The 14,772-nt window shown below is 42.3% G+C and overlaps 1 protein-coding gene across 1 annotated transcript in view; it reads right to left on the reverse strand.

Annotated features, from left to right (window-relative positions):
• Positions 1 to 4,930: 4,930 nt before the first annotated feature.
• HOOK1 (hook microtubule tethering protein 1) overlaps positions 4,931 to 14,772 on the reverse strand; it is a 1,127,940-nt gene continuing 1,118,098 nt past the window's right edge. The window contains exon 22 of the mRNA XM_078669845.1: positions 4,931 to 8,377. Within this exon, the coding sequence (XP_078525971.1) occupies positions 8,216 to 8,377 (162 nt within the window). The 3' untranslated portion in view covers positions 4,931 to 8,215. The remainder of the gene's footprint in view (positions 8,378 to 14,772) is intronic.

Here is a 14,772-nt window from a genome sequence, read left to right on the forward strand (position 1 = left end):
CACAACCGGATAAACAAATTACTAGTACAGTAATTTTTCAAAAATCGAAGCCTATTAAACAAGTTGGAACTGTAAAAATAGTTGTTTTTAAATGCGGGAGGGAAGGTGTGTGAAAGGGTGAAGTAATTCTACTCCACATTAAGATAGTAACAATTACCAATCATAACATCTTTCTTTTACTCTCTTTTAGATGTAGAGCTTCAGGGTGCATTATGTCCCGGCACGTGGTGAAAAACACACCAGTGACAGAAAGGTGAGCTGCAAATATTCTTTTCAGTCACTCTCTCACTTCCTCTCTCCTTTGATAAAGAAATGACACACAATGTTAACTTCCTTTTTATCTTACAGGTTGTGTTTCACAAATTGGCATACCCCTCCCCCCCCAAACACCTCCAAAGCTCAACATTCGTGATTTCTGCAATGATGCATGGCCATCGTAACAACGTCTGAGAAGGCTGCTTCGACACGTGGTGCACCCTCTTTGAATCACGCCAATGACATAAGATGAGCAAAGAAGCTTGTTTCCGAAACAACGACAAGTCATCTGTGGACGGAGAGAGTGTGTAGTGTGCAGCAGCTTCACTGCATAGGAATGTACAATTACAGTGAGAATAGATAGGTTACAACAGTCTGAGGTCAGATTTACAAGCCCCTTGCACCACTTTTGTGTCACTTAACATGGGAAAAGTGGCGCAAGGAGCAAAAAGGACTCACCTCTGGAGTCTGGGAGTCAATGGGGTGCAACAGTCTGGGTACGCAGTATTGAGAACTCACCGCTATGCAGTGGAAGTGCATGGGATATAGTACTTTGGAAGAAAAACAGCGCACAGACACCTCCTTACAGTGGAAGTTGATGAAATACAGTATCCTGTCTTTACAAAGACATAACGTAAAAATATACTTGTGCAGTTGAATATATTCTGCTATTACTAACTCTATACTATCTTTCAGATCACTAAACTAGAGGGTGCACAATGAACTGGCACGTGCTTGGACATACAACATAGGCAAAAAGGTGAGCTACGAAGATTTTCTCCAGTATTAACTGCTCGATCTATAACTTTCTCTCTCTCACAGTTTTAATGTCATTTTTTCTCTCTTTCTTTCTCTCTCACTCTCTCTCACATCATTTATCTTTCTCTTTTAAAGTTATGGACGCTGCTGCCCACTCTGCCGATAAAAAAATCAAGGCTGAATGTAATACAGCCTGCAGTGTACAACCAAAGCGGAGTTCAAGTTGTGAACTCTGTTCCCCACAGTGTCTACAGAAGGGAAGCAGAGCGGCCTAGATACACAATACCTGCGATTAAATGTGTTAGAAATAAAGGGGCTTATTTACAAGCCCCTTGCGCCACTTTTGCGTCACTTTTAACATGGGAAAAGTAACACAAAAGTGGCGCAAGGGGCTTGTAAATAAGCCCCAAAGAATATTGTGCTGCATAATGACTTGATCTCTCACCTAATTCTATCTCATCTCTGAATCATTTTAAAGACCTGTTGGTCCATACTGTGTATCTGACGTAGTAGGCACTCCCTTACAGACACCTCTTGAACGCTGGCCTATAAGAGAGGTGGAATGCATAAGGCACACTGCAGATGTATAAATTAACAAATATTGCCAAGTATAACCTTAACTTGTAATCTTTGACCTCCTTCAGTCACATCGATCTAATTTTTAAACCCTTATTTTCATTTTTGTTTGCAGATTACCTACCCTACTGCTATTGGAGTCCATATCACATTTTGTTTATTATATTGTTTTGCTAAAGTTATGTTTCTAGTTATTTATTATATTTTTATCTTAAAGGTATGTTTCTAGTTATTTATTGTTGTTTTAATAAAAGTTAATAAAAAATATATACTTCTTCTTTTTCTGACAACTTTTCACTATTATTTAGTGTGATTATCATATAGTTAGAAAACATTTAAAAATAGAAATGATATTCATAACTAGAAGTATAATACTGAGGCTAACTCTTTACCAGCTCTTTACCAGAGTCTATAGCTATGAATAACGGTTCCTATGGAAAACTTTTAAAACTCCAGCACAGTAACTGTTTCGATTAGCAACATTGTGTGGTGAACTTCTAACCTCTGTGCTCACTTAAGTGTTCCATGAACTGTTACTATGGTAACAGGCAGTAAGCAGTTTGGGGGTAGGGTTGAAAGGTACTGACTGTACAGAAACAGTTATATTTACCCAGGATCTTCTACATGACAGAAAGGAAAGCAAAGTAAGACAGAACAATGTGTAGCAGATTTACAAGACCCATGCGCCACTTTCGTGTCACTTTTCCCATCTTAAAAGTGATGCAATAGTAACACAATGAACTTGTAAATCTCCCCCATGCACATTACGAGCAAAAGAAGTACACAACTCTTTCAATTCTTTATCGATCACAATTAAACAGTGTTGCTTCACGATTGACAATGCACTTCAATAAATACTTCGTGCCTATTTAAATGGGAGACGGGATTGTCGACATTACAAAACATACGGGCATACTTACAGCAAACTACAACAAAAACGGCAAGATGGACTTCAAAATCCTTTCTTATCTTACCGGAAGATTTTTTCAACATTGCTGTTTGCTATGCAAGAGTGAGAGCCACCCCCCGGGGCTATAAAATAAATGGTTGGGGGGCTCCAAGCCCTCCCTGCAAAATTAGAGGTGGGGGGCCCTCCACGGCCCCCCCAAGCCCCGGGGACCACCACCCCCAGGCCTTTCTGCATTGTGGGAGGGGGCTGCGTGGCCCACCTCCTGGAGCCCTCGAGGGCCCTGGGGACCGCCACCCCCCAGTGCCGGCTCCTGCAGTGTCCCGGGGTGCCTACCCCTGGGACACTGCTGTTTGCTATGAGAAGGCGAGAGTCTCGCGGCTCCCGCCCTCCCATTGCAAACTTGGGGGCAGATTTACAAGCCACTTGCACCACTTTTGCGTCATTTTTAACATGGGAAAAATGATGCAAAAGTGGCGCAAGGGGTTTGTAAATCTGCCACTTGGTTTGGATTTTGAAAAATAGAGCAGGGAATTCTATTCTCTCTTTCAAAATCCAAACCAGATTGCTTTTCCACATGCACGTTAGCAGCTTCCCATGTGGAAAAGCAATGCCGGCTCCTGAAGGACGCGAGGAGCCGGCGAGACCGTGGGAGCATTGGGGCTTCCCCCATGGTCCCCAACGTTTTTTATAAGCCCCAGGGGATGGGGTCCACGAGGATATTAGAAATTACTGATCTCTGCTATTTTTTTACGGTAAAATTAGAAGTCGCGCACCCAGCGCGGCGCTCAGTGCGGCTCCCTGGTGTGCACGTGTTGGATGCACGACTCATAATTTGTAGGGTGCGCGACTCCAGTGCGTTTGGTACACAACTTCTACGCGTTTGGGAGCGGACATTGCTTTTCCACATGGGGATCTGCTAACATGCAGCTCCGCATGTGGAAAAGCAATCTTGTTTGGATTTTGAAAGAGAGAACAGATTTCCCTGCTCTCTCTTTCAAAATCCAAATCAAGTTTGCTATGGGAGGGCGAGAGCCGCGAGACTCCCGCCCTCTCATAGCAAACAGCAGTGTCCCGGGGGTAGGCACCCCGGGACACTGCAGGAGCCGGCCCTGGGGGGGTGCCAGTCCCCGTGAGACCATGATACTCCCAGGCTCCAGGGGAGCCGCAGGGGCGGAGCCCCTGTCCCCCTCGTCCGCCTCCGAGGAGCGACGTGGAGACGTCAGAGAGCGAACACACTTCTTTGACTTCTTTTTGTGAAGTTGCTTACCAGAGTCCAAAGGCGAATTCTTGGAGCCTGAGGAGCGACGGTCCCGGGAACGGCCCCTAGACCAGTGCGGGGGTGTGACGAATGCCAGACCTCCAGCAATTTCCGGCACTGCTCCCACAAGGCCTTCGGGCCATGGCTCGACAGTCCTGGCAGTCCTGGGAGTCGTGATCAGTCTCCAGGCAGTAGAGTCAAACATCGTGGGGGTCCGCCATCGACATGTTACGGGGGTAGGCTCCACAGGACTTAAAACCAGGCATCCCTACGTGCACCAGGAGAAAAAAGGGGGGAGATAAAAGTCTCAAAATAGTAGTCAAAAAGTGACTACGGTACGTGCTCAATCCGGATCTGCGATTGCTGGTGCAGAAAAAGAAAGAACTGATGTCAGCACGCATGGGTGGTGCCTAAGTACTCTCCGTGACGTCATCTTGGTGCTGACGAAGCCAATGACGGACGCAGAGCCGGAGGACGCCATCTACTGACGCGCAGGGGTACTGTTAAGCAAAACTTACCTTTGAGATGCTGCTCGCCTGGTTGTTTGTTCAACCCCCGGAATCCTCACCAGACTCTGCGACCGCAGAATCCCCATCTTCACTCCACACGTCGAATGGCCCATACACCCCTCGTGCATACCCTAGTTCTAACCCACTCACTCAAGTAGAATCCTAGCCTAGTGCTAATGTAGGTAAGTAACCGAGTTCTTGGGTACCTCTGTTCCAGGGACTCTCCTTAGTCTTCGGCAACTAGAATAGTGACTTCATGGTAGGTGAGGGGTTTCTGCAGCATCTCAGGTTAGATCCCCATACAGATCTCTCCCTCATTCCTCTCTATTCTCAGCCTTCCTCGTTCCCTTATTATTCTTACATATGCTATTGATTAGTGAGTTTCTGTTTTTGGCTATTTCTACCGGAGAGTTATAATAAAAGAACTGAATACATGTATCACAAAAGCACTGTGTAAATAACAAACTGCCTGTTATGTGGACGACTCTATAATAATATTTTTGGTAAACTCAATAAATGAACTAGTTAAAAAACACATAATAATGTTATACTTTCCTTTGTGGTAAGGTGTATTACCTGATGGACGGCTCAATGATCTTTACATATAGGACACAAACTTAAAAGCATCGGAATAAGAAATGAAAAAAACACGGAGACAATTAGTTTAAGAAAGGAATTTTTATGTGAATATAAATAGAATTTTTTTTCCATGGAATCACATGCCTAAAAATTGAAGAATGCAAAGTAGTGCAAATAGTTTTGGGATAAATTCCGTGCAGTATCACATTGATTGTGAGTTTAGAACAGGTCAACACATTTATAAACAGGTTACAACTTTCACATCTTAATTAGTGCTGAGCCTCCCCCCACCAACAATTATGGAAAAGTTAAAGGAAATATAATTTGTGAAATTTAGCAAACAATAAAACATACATTAATAACAGGCTTTGAAAAGCCGAAGAAATTATTATGGTTGTCATTTTCTTAAGCTTTTCTAGTGTGCAAGAAATCATGTCATTTTGAATGTTACCAATTATCAATTTGAATAATCTAATGAAAACACAGAACTTCCGTACTGACTGTGAACAATGAAAGAAAACAAGCTTGAACGTTATCATCATAAGAAATGATTAGCAATAAAAACAGTATTTCTAGGCTAGACTAATATTTAAGGTTAAGACACAGTTGTATTTGAGACTTTACTGGAAAACCTAAACAAATGTACATGCCATATGCACATAACATTGTATTCATATGCCTCGAATAAATCACTAAAGGTAGTGTGTACATTAAGGGACCATTGATTTAAAACTACAAGCAACATGCAAACAAAGAAACCTTTTTGGTGAAAACGCTTCAGGGTTATTAGCAAAGGTGGCAACTCCTGAGAGCTTAAACATTCAAAATCAATAATATAGACACATTATCCTTAAAACACTTAAAAAAGAGGTAGTCAATAAAAGCATTCACATATGCATAAGAGAATGCACTCAAAGGCGCAAAATGACACGGGATGTAATCCTACAATTAATGGAATTCAGTTCAACAAAAAATCTATTTCCTGTGATAACTCCGTAGTAAAGTGTCAGGATCACAATTAAAAGGACAATGTAGGATATGGTAATGGACGTCTGTGTACAGTTTAATGCTGGGGCTTTACTGAAAAGTAAGCAATTAAACAAACAGTTACATAAGTAAAACGCTACCTTAGGGCGTTAGCAGAAGAGTTTCAAGTCGTAGTCATGCAGAATATCAGTCAGCAGTCGCATTGAGCATTCAGAACACATCTAGTTTCTAAACACTGAAACATAGGTAGGTACCCCACCTACAATACACTGGCAGGCACACAGTCTTGTTGTAAATAATGCCCCCTTTTTTGTAAATGTAGAGTCTACATGAGTCTGCATTAGCGCAACTATTTCCCATCAATGAATAGTAAGTAATGTGTGCTTTTAGGTACAGCTGCTGGGTAGAATGATGAAATGTTAGAACAATTCTGTGTGTGGTTACTATTGACCAGCTTGCACGTTTTCATAAGAGGGGAAGGGAGTGGGGCTACCTGTATTTTATCAATGATTAATTATAAAACTACAACAAATTTCGGTAAAGTTGGTGTGTGTGAGACAACTTCATAGAAATTTTCTTACAAATGTTTGAAAAGACTAGAAAGAGGTTTGCATAAGATGGTGTCCAAAGAGTAAATAGGGTTTTGCCCAAGACTGTGTATGAAGACACAGAGGGGCTAAGCCTAGGATTGTGTGAGAATTCTATACAGAAATAAATATGTACGGGAGGCCAAGATGGAGTTTTGTCTTAGATTGTTTGAGGGATACAATGAGATGTCGTCGGGCATTGTGAGGTGAGTTTAAATGGTTTTTGGATAAGAGTTTGTGGAAATACAAGATGTGTGTTTGCCTAAGATTGTGTGAGAGTTCTAGTATTGCAGACAATTGTGGGACAATCCAACATAGGCTTTGTCTGAGATGATATGATAATACTATAGGTGTTGTTGCCTAAGCTATGGTAGGAAGACTAGATAGGGTGTTGCCTAAGACATTGTTACGAAGACCGAGGCTTTTTACTATCATTTGTTAGGTAATAATACATGGTTTCCTCTAACAAGGCTAGTTCACTTGACAAAACACATATAGACAGGTCTGTGCATGGCTAGTCTTAAATGAGGTCCATATATAGAGGGCAGACAATACTTGAAGTCCTACCAGTGTAATAGTGATGAGTGTATGCGAGAGTCGTGAATTTGGATGTAGCACCTTTGCCTAGAATCTTCCCACATTGGAACTTCCCATACAAATCACGAAAGTACATAATTTTTAAAAAGATTGACGTTGCTAAAAATAGGGTTTTTTGTCCGAAGTTTCAATTAAGAGTTAAATAAAGGAGCCCATTGAAATCAGCCAAACCCATTACACAAAAACGTGATTAAAACATATTGCTTTACAATGCAGACACTTTGGCAGTGAAATAATACCTCGTGGATGGGCCTTTCGTATTTATGTGCACAAGTCTTTATGTAGACATTTGTAATACACTTAGTTACTACATTACAATTAATTAGGGCATAATGTAGATAGGTTATACACTTCTCGTGCTGCACACAACTTCGTGAGTATCTTTTATGGAGAAACCTGTCTCTTTTTGGAAACATAGCTTTGCAAAGCGACATTTGCAACTCAAAGAGAGCATTAATAAAATGCATCAATTTTTAGTAGTAAAAATGAAGGGCAATAGGACAAGTGGGTGCGCACCTTCTGAGACATGTTTTACGTGGCCATTTAATTTTCAATAGAATAGGATTGTTTTAATGAAATTCTTTCGTCAAGCTCCTCGACTACCTTGTAGCCAGCCCGTCATCCACATCCACTTTCACCAATAGTAATGCATCTATTTTATACCTGAGTGCCTGTGTAAGGCCACACTTAAGTTCTAATTTATTTAACATTTTCAATAAAACAAATGTGGCGTACCCCTGTACCTTTAATTTTAAACTTGTCTTTGTCTCAAGCATTCATGAGGCTTAGATGCTGGCTCCCAGTTTAGATTTTGCAGTTTTACAATGCCCGTTGGCCATCTTCATGGCTGCGGTGCCTTACATAAAAAGCAATAAGCTAAACTTCAGTGTAGTCTAATGTGTAACAAGAACCACACCAAGGCCGTTAAATTATTAAAAACAAATACAAGTAAATCACAGTTCCCTATTCCTTCAATCAAGTATGAAAATAAGAGCGCTGCATCCACTCTGATTAGGGCACATACTTCTTGAAGTATTCCCCTATGTGAAATATGAACTAAGCAGGGAAACGGAATGTACGTATTCTGAGTTTAATATCCGGTGTCCAGCATCACAATGTTTTCTCACTTTCACATACGTTTAATGGAAGCTACAAAATATTTTTAAGGCCACTTTAGGAAACACATTTACTTGAATATTTAATTGGGTGTTGCAACAGAAACTGGGATGGAGAGATTTCTTCGCGTGTTGGTGACATGGCGTTGCTGTGCTAAGAAGGAGTGTCCAGAGGTACAGGAGCCCGCTTCCTTTCCTCCTCCTGATAGTCGGGATTCCATTGCCAACTTCTGACATGCAGCACTCTGAAGTTACAAAGCAAGGAGAGGTTACCATTCACATTGATAAGACACACTTCAGAAACTTTGATCAAGAGGTGGGATCCAATACAGAGCCGGGGTCGAAACATACAACGGTGACAAACTAACAAGGAGAACCAAGGAAAAACAGAACCAAAAGTAAAGCACTGAAACCCACCACTGGGAGAAGTCCCATGTCTTGAGTTAAGCTCAGTCATGTCTTGGTTGACAAGTGCAGAGGATCCTTACTTTGGAGGCACTATAGTTTATGTAGAGATCACCAAAGGAGTCATGTGACATGATTTACCTCGTGTTTGTAAAGGTGAAGGGGGGGTGCTTAACCTTTGCACCTCAAACATTAAAAGAAAGCTGAATGACACTCTTCTCTCCTCTGGTTGTAGCTCACCAAATACCTTTCAGTGTCAGCAGGGCATAGCAAACTGCCACACTCATTGCATGATGTCATCAGTGATGCCACCAGCCATGCCATTTGAGATGCCATCAATGATGTCATTAATGATTTCATTGAACATGTCCTGGGTGATGCAATATGTGAGGACATAAGCAGTGAATGGCAGGGGCAAATGTTATAATTAGCTCAGTAAACCATAACTGGTAAATAAGTGTTTTTTTTAATGGTATTTTTTAACTGACGTTTTCACGTAACCATAACCTTACTTTAAAGTTTAATCTTTGTTTTTTCAGTGAATTTCTAAGGTTTTTTTAAAACATAAAGTACAGCATTATTACCTAACCCAACTATAACGTCACTTTAATCTTTGTTTTGAAGTGAATTTCTAGTTTTTGTTTCAACACAATGTAACACATTATTATCACCCATAACTATAACACCACTTTAACTTTTGTTTTTTTCAGTGTATTTCTAGGGCCTTTTTTTAACATAAAGTAAAATATTACGAATACACCAAAATGTAAGTAGCAGGCCCTAGGCTACGTCAAGAGGCTGGAGTATGTGGAGGGAGTGAGCCCTCCGTGAAGATCTGCACAGAAAGTGCAGCATCTGCATAGTAGAGGCTTACCCACCTAATTGGGCTTGAGTGTCTAGAGGGAGTAGGCTCTCCATGAGGAGTGGCGCAGATGGCCTAGGCTGTGCATAGTAGAGGCTTGCCCACCTAAGGTGGCTTGAGTGCCTGGAGAGAGTGTGTTATATGCAGAACGAGCGCCCTGATGGTAGACTGTGCATAGTAGAAAGCTGGCCACCAAATGGGGCTTAGATCTCTGGAGGTAATGGGATCTACACAGTCAGTCAAATATCTTTATTCAACCAGAGAATAACCATAAACGCACACAAAAAAAACACAATACCAATAAAACTATTTAACAATCACAGCCTAGCACAGACATATTTAGGCACATAACATACGAAAACAGTCATGGAAAGTTTAAAAATATCCACAAAAGACTGGTTTGCGAATACAACGGGAAGATTTTATAAAACCATAACACTTGTGAAAAACATTATCAGTAACCCATGAATCTAACCTGAAGCTAAAAATCTACACACATAATCAATTAGGGCTAGATGTAGGTAAATCAGATTTACCGCTTCATAAATACCGAATTTTACCTATTCGGTATTCATGAATCGGTAAATCTGATGTAGGTATTCATTCGGTAAAACATACCGAATCGGTATGATTCGGTATTTACCGATTCTGTAATTACAGAATCGGTATTTGCCATTGATTCCTATGGGCCTTGAAGCCCATAGGAATCACTGGCAAATACAGATTCTGTAATTACAGAATCGGTAAAAATACCGAATTGCCAAAGGGGACAGGGTGTCACTTTGACACCCTATAGGACCCCAGGTTTGCCTTGTGTGCAATGTGTGCAATGTGACACACATACATGCCCTTGGGGCATGTATGTGTGCCACATTGCACAGGTGTACATGCACAGATGTGCATGTACACAGAAATTCGTAATTTATCATGTAACAGTATTACATGGTAAATAACGAATTTCTAAAGGCCTGTGGCACTGTAAACTGTGCCACCTACATTTGGAATTACAGAATCGGTATATTTACCGATTCGGTAATTTACCGAATCGGTAAATTTACTGATTCTGTAATTTTCAGCCCCCTACATAGCAAAACTCAAATACAGGTCGGTAACGTCCAAAATCGGCCGTTACCGACCGGTAATTGGCGACCTACACCGGGCCCTTTGTGCCTTCCTAAGGCATACAAGTATAATAAAAATAACAAATAAGAAAACCATATAATAAGAAAACTGTTAATTAAATCAATACAGGCATAAACAACGTAGTGACTTAAAAACACAATACTGAGGGCCCTATATGCACAGCAAGTAGATAGAAACTTAAAGGTACAATTCATTGAGCTGATTTAACCAAATTGTTTCTTTAATCTCAGGCGACATCCTAAAAATCTGTTTACAGCAAAACAGGTATTTACAGATGCTAATTGCTATATTGCCAGTAGCGCTTGCCTAGCCCTCCTTATCTTCAAAACATGCAAATTTGCAAAACATTGTAAAGTGCAAGGTGCTCCGAGTGGTGCTTTCATCATACAGGCAAATTCTCAAACCAGGTGCCACAGATGGGAAGCGCAACCAAGAAGTGCATGATGTTTTATTCGAAGCACAATAGATTAAATCTATGCCACACAATGTTTAATCTGAGGCACAATAGATAAAATCTGTGCTGAGGATTATTAATCAACAAGAGATAAAATGTGTGTCCATTCCCCAGCAATAAATGCACATGATACTGCACTATCCGTTTGCGTACTTCCTGAGCTAATCTACAATCTTGAAGTGTATCAGCATACTTACCTGATTAGCTCTGCTACTGCCATCACCCCCGCCAGAGTCATTTGGGGGTCACAGCTGGATTGCCGGTCTGAGAGAGGAGGCCGTTCCAGCCCACAGACTACAATCCCCAGCGCCTTAGCGGCGCGCACACCGCACACCCCACAGACAGTGCCAGGAGGCGCTCAAAAGGGACACAGGGCTCCCGCGGCGCGGGCGCTCAGCCTATCTTATCTGATTTGCCCTGCTTCTGCCGCCACCGCCGCCAGAGTCATTTGGGGCTCACTGCTGGATTGCCGGTCGCGAGAGAGGTGGCCGGTCCAGCCCACAGACTACAATCCCCAGCAGCCTTAGAGGCGCGCACGCTGCATACGCCACAGACAGCGCCAGGAGGCGTTCAAAAGGGACACAGGGCTCCCGCGGCGCGGGAGCTCAGCCTAACTTACCTGATTTGCCCTGCTTCTGCCGCCACCAGAGTCATTTGTGGGTCACTGCTGGATTGCCGGTCACGAGAGAGGAGGGCGGTCCAGCCCACAGACTACAATCCCCAGCAGCCTTAGCGGCGCACATGCAGCACACGCCACAGACCGCGCCAGGAGGTGCTCAAAAGGGACACAGGGTTCCCGCGGGAAACGCGCAGGAAAAGACTGGGCCAAGGGCGGAACTGTCCATGCTCGTCAAAGGCCGGGCCTGGCCAGGTTATTAACAACTACAGGACAGGACTGGTTGTGGCCAATGGACACTTGCTGAGTTGGACTCGAACAGAGCCTTAAGGTACTGGGTCTGAAATAACGACTGATACCGCTTTTTTTAACTTGTTTCCTCATTATTCTGAAGACTGAACCAGATTATACTGTATTGATCGATTGGTGGGGAAGAACGTATGAGTAAGCGCAAAGGGCAAGGCGTGGTGGGGACACTAGATGCATTCCTATTAAGGGCAGAGTCAGCCTTAATTCAAGCTGTCCCCCTGCCATGTGAGTGTAAATGCTCCCTCTGAAAACATCAATCCTATCAGTAACCCCTCATATCGGCAGACCATCACATATCGGAATCAGATTCAGAGATCGTTGACTGAATTGAAGTATCTGATAGTACTACAAGACCGAATTTAGTCACTAGGGGCCAGAAAGTTAAAATCAGTCAAGGGACAAACTCAGCACCTCCTTCTAAGAAAAGAAAGGCCAAGTCTGTTACTAAGAAAAATATCCCACCTTCCAAGGCTATGGGATAGAAACATAAGGCTGTGGAGATGGAGGTTTGTACAGGATATCCAACAGCGCCTAAGGACACTGTACAAATAGCCGCTATTTTAAGTCAGGAGGGTGATAATATGGAGTTCTGGATCAGCTCTCTTGAATCCACTCATACTTAAATGATCTGCTCTGGAGGCGACTGTAGCACAATTGGAAAACCAGGTGGGTAATTTCCCCAAACTCCCCAAGTGACCTGTCAATGTATTACAATGGGTGCTTTAACAAGTAGATCCGTGGGTCTAAAGCACGAGGAGATTAGTAACCCGGGGGATGGGGTCCGGCCTCGGCAGTGCCAACACGATTGCTCCCATATATCCAACGCTTCGGCTGGGCCTGGGCCACACCACCCAAGAGAACAACCTTGCACCAATAACCAACCACAGCCTGTACAGGGTATGACTGGAAACAGCGAGCAGTTGCTAAACACACAAAGAGAAATTCTTCCCGCTAGAGATTTTGATAAACAAGGTGCCCAGACTCTAAGTGACTCAAGATATCGGAACCTAACTAGGGGTAACCTGGCTGACCGCTGTAATTTACACTTCCCTCCCGAAGTAACCCCATATACGGTTATACTGACCAATGTTCCCCACCTGCCATCAGAGGAGATGGAGCATTGGTCAACACTTAGCAATAAGTCCTTACACCTAGTAAGTACTAGAACAGGCATCACAAACTCGTTATTCACAGAGTTTAAGATGGCTCGACGATTTGGCTGGGTTGGTAATTCTAAAAAGACCTTAGATGGAGTTTGTGTAGTCCTAACTTTTTGGACTCCAGCTCTGATCCGAACCATACTAGGTAAGGGGGGGTGATTGGCAAGTCAGTACAACGGGTATAAACATCTTACCCCTGGGCTTTTTTTACCAACCATTTAGATCCCCGCAGTATATGCTAGAGGAAGACAAAACAACCGGGGTAAGGCAAACTAGGTATGCTATCCCAGTCAACAATCGTTATGATATCTTTAACACCCTAGAGGATATTGATTGACTGGCACCTCAAAGTAGCAACCCGAATCAGGACGAGGGTCTATTTAGATCTTGTAGTGATGTAACTCTCTTCAAAGATAGCTCCCTCGTGTTAGAGGAACTAGTGCCTAAGCCTCCGCCTAACACATTAGAGTTGGAACCGTATGAGAGAGCATATAGTACTAGCAGCATAGCTGTAGTATGTGTGACTATAGAGCAGATAAATAAAGGCAATTATTGTATCCTCTCAAAAGGTATAGAAGCAGATATCATGGAAGCGCCTCAACCAAATGTTCGTGCTGATCCCGTCTTCCAGAGTAGTCAGTTTGGGGTAGTTTCAACAAGCTGCCCATTGGTTGGGTCACTACAAATTATGTCATGGAATTTTGCAGGGGTCAAAAATAAATTGCATAACCCAGTATGGCTTAAACGTATTCAGTACTGTGCTTTGATTCTCTAACAGGAAACATGGTCGACAGAAGTCTTTTTTATCAATGATTTTAAAACTCTCTTTTCTAAAGCAATACCGTCTAAGGCTGGGAGAGCGAGCGGAGGCCTGGCAGTATTAAGCTCTGTGTCTGCACCTTTGACCATAAAGGCAACCTATACAAATGCACAACACTTCCAGTTCTTAGTTTTTACCATCAAAGGAAAGCAGAATATTGTACTTATTTTATTTCTACAACAATATTTTTGATAATACAAGACAAGAGATAATTATAAAACTGGAGGTAGAGTTGGACAAATTCCTGAATGAATTGGGGGGTGAAAATATATTAATCTGGGCAGGGGATTTTAATAGTGAATTATGTAAATATATTATAAGGGGCCAATGTGGCTATGAAGACGCACTGGGAGATCATATTCCCCATTTCCCTCACAATCTCTATGGCAAAACAATCAATCATGTTATGCATAAACTTAACTTAGAAATCATGGAGCCAGGTTCCAATGAGGGAGCTCTTGTTAAACATGCAAATGTGGGGGCTAGGTCCTCTTCAAGTATTGACCACTTTTAATATCTAGGAACTGTAGGTCCCTGGTTGATAAATGTTCTATACAACCTAGTTTGCTTAGTGACTACCACCCCCTCTTGCTAATATTAAACTCCAAATTATATCATAGAGCGAACACTACTGCCGCTGCAACTAACATTAAAACGCAAGGAGAAAATGGGATATTGATAAAGTGGACAGGTGTCGACCCCACATTTTTTGTGGAAAATGTAATAAAAAAAAAATAACCATCACATAAAAACATGCATGGACAAATCCTCCAGTAATATTGAAATTGTTTTGGCATTCCAAATTATCTCTGATGACATTTCTAAGGATCTGAAGGCTAAAAACAGGAACAACAGTGATGACTGCCCACGT

The sequence above is a fragment of the Lissotriton helveticus genome, chromosome 1_2, assembly GCF_964261635.1.
Source record: "Lissotriton helveticus chromosome 1_2, aLisHel1.1, whole genome shotgun sequence".
Lineage (NCBI taxonomy): Eukaryota > Metazoa > Chordata > Amphibia > Caudata > Salamandridae > Lissotriton > Lissotriton helveticus.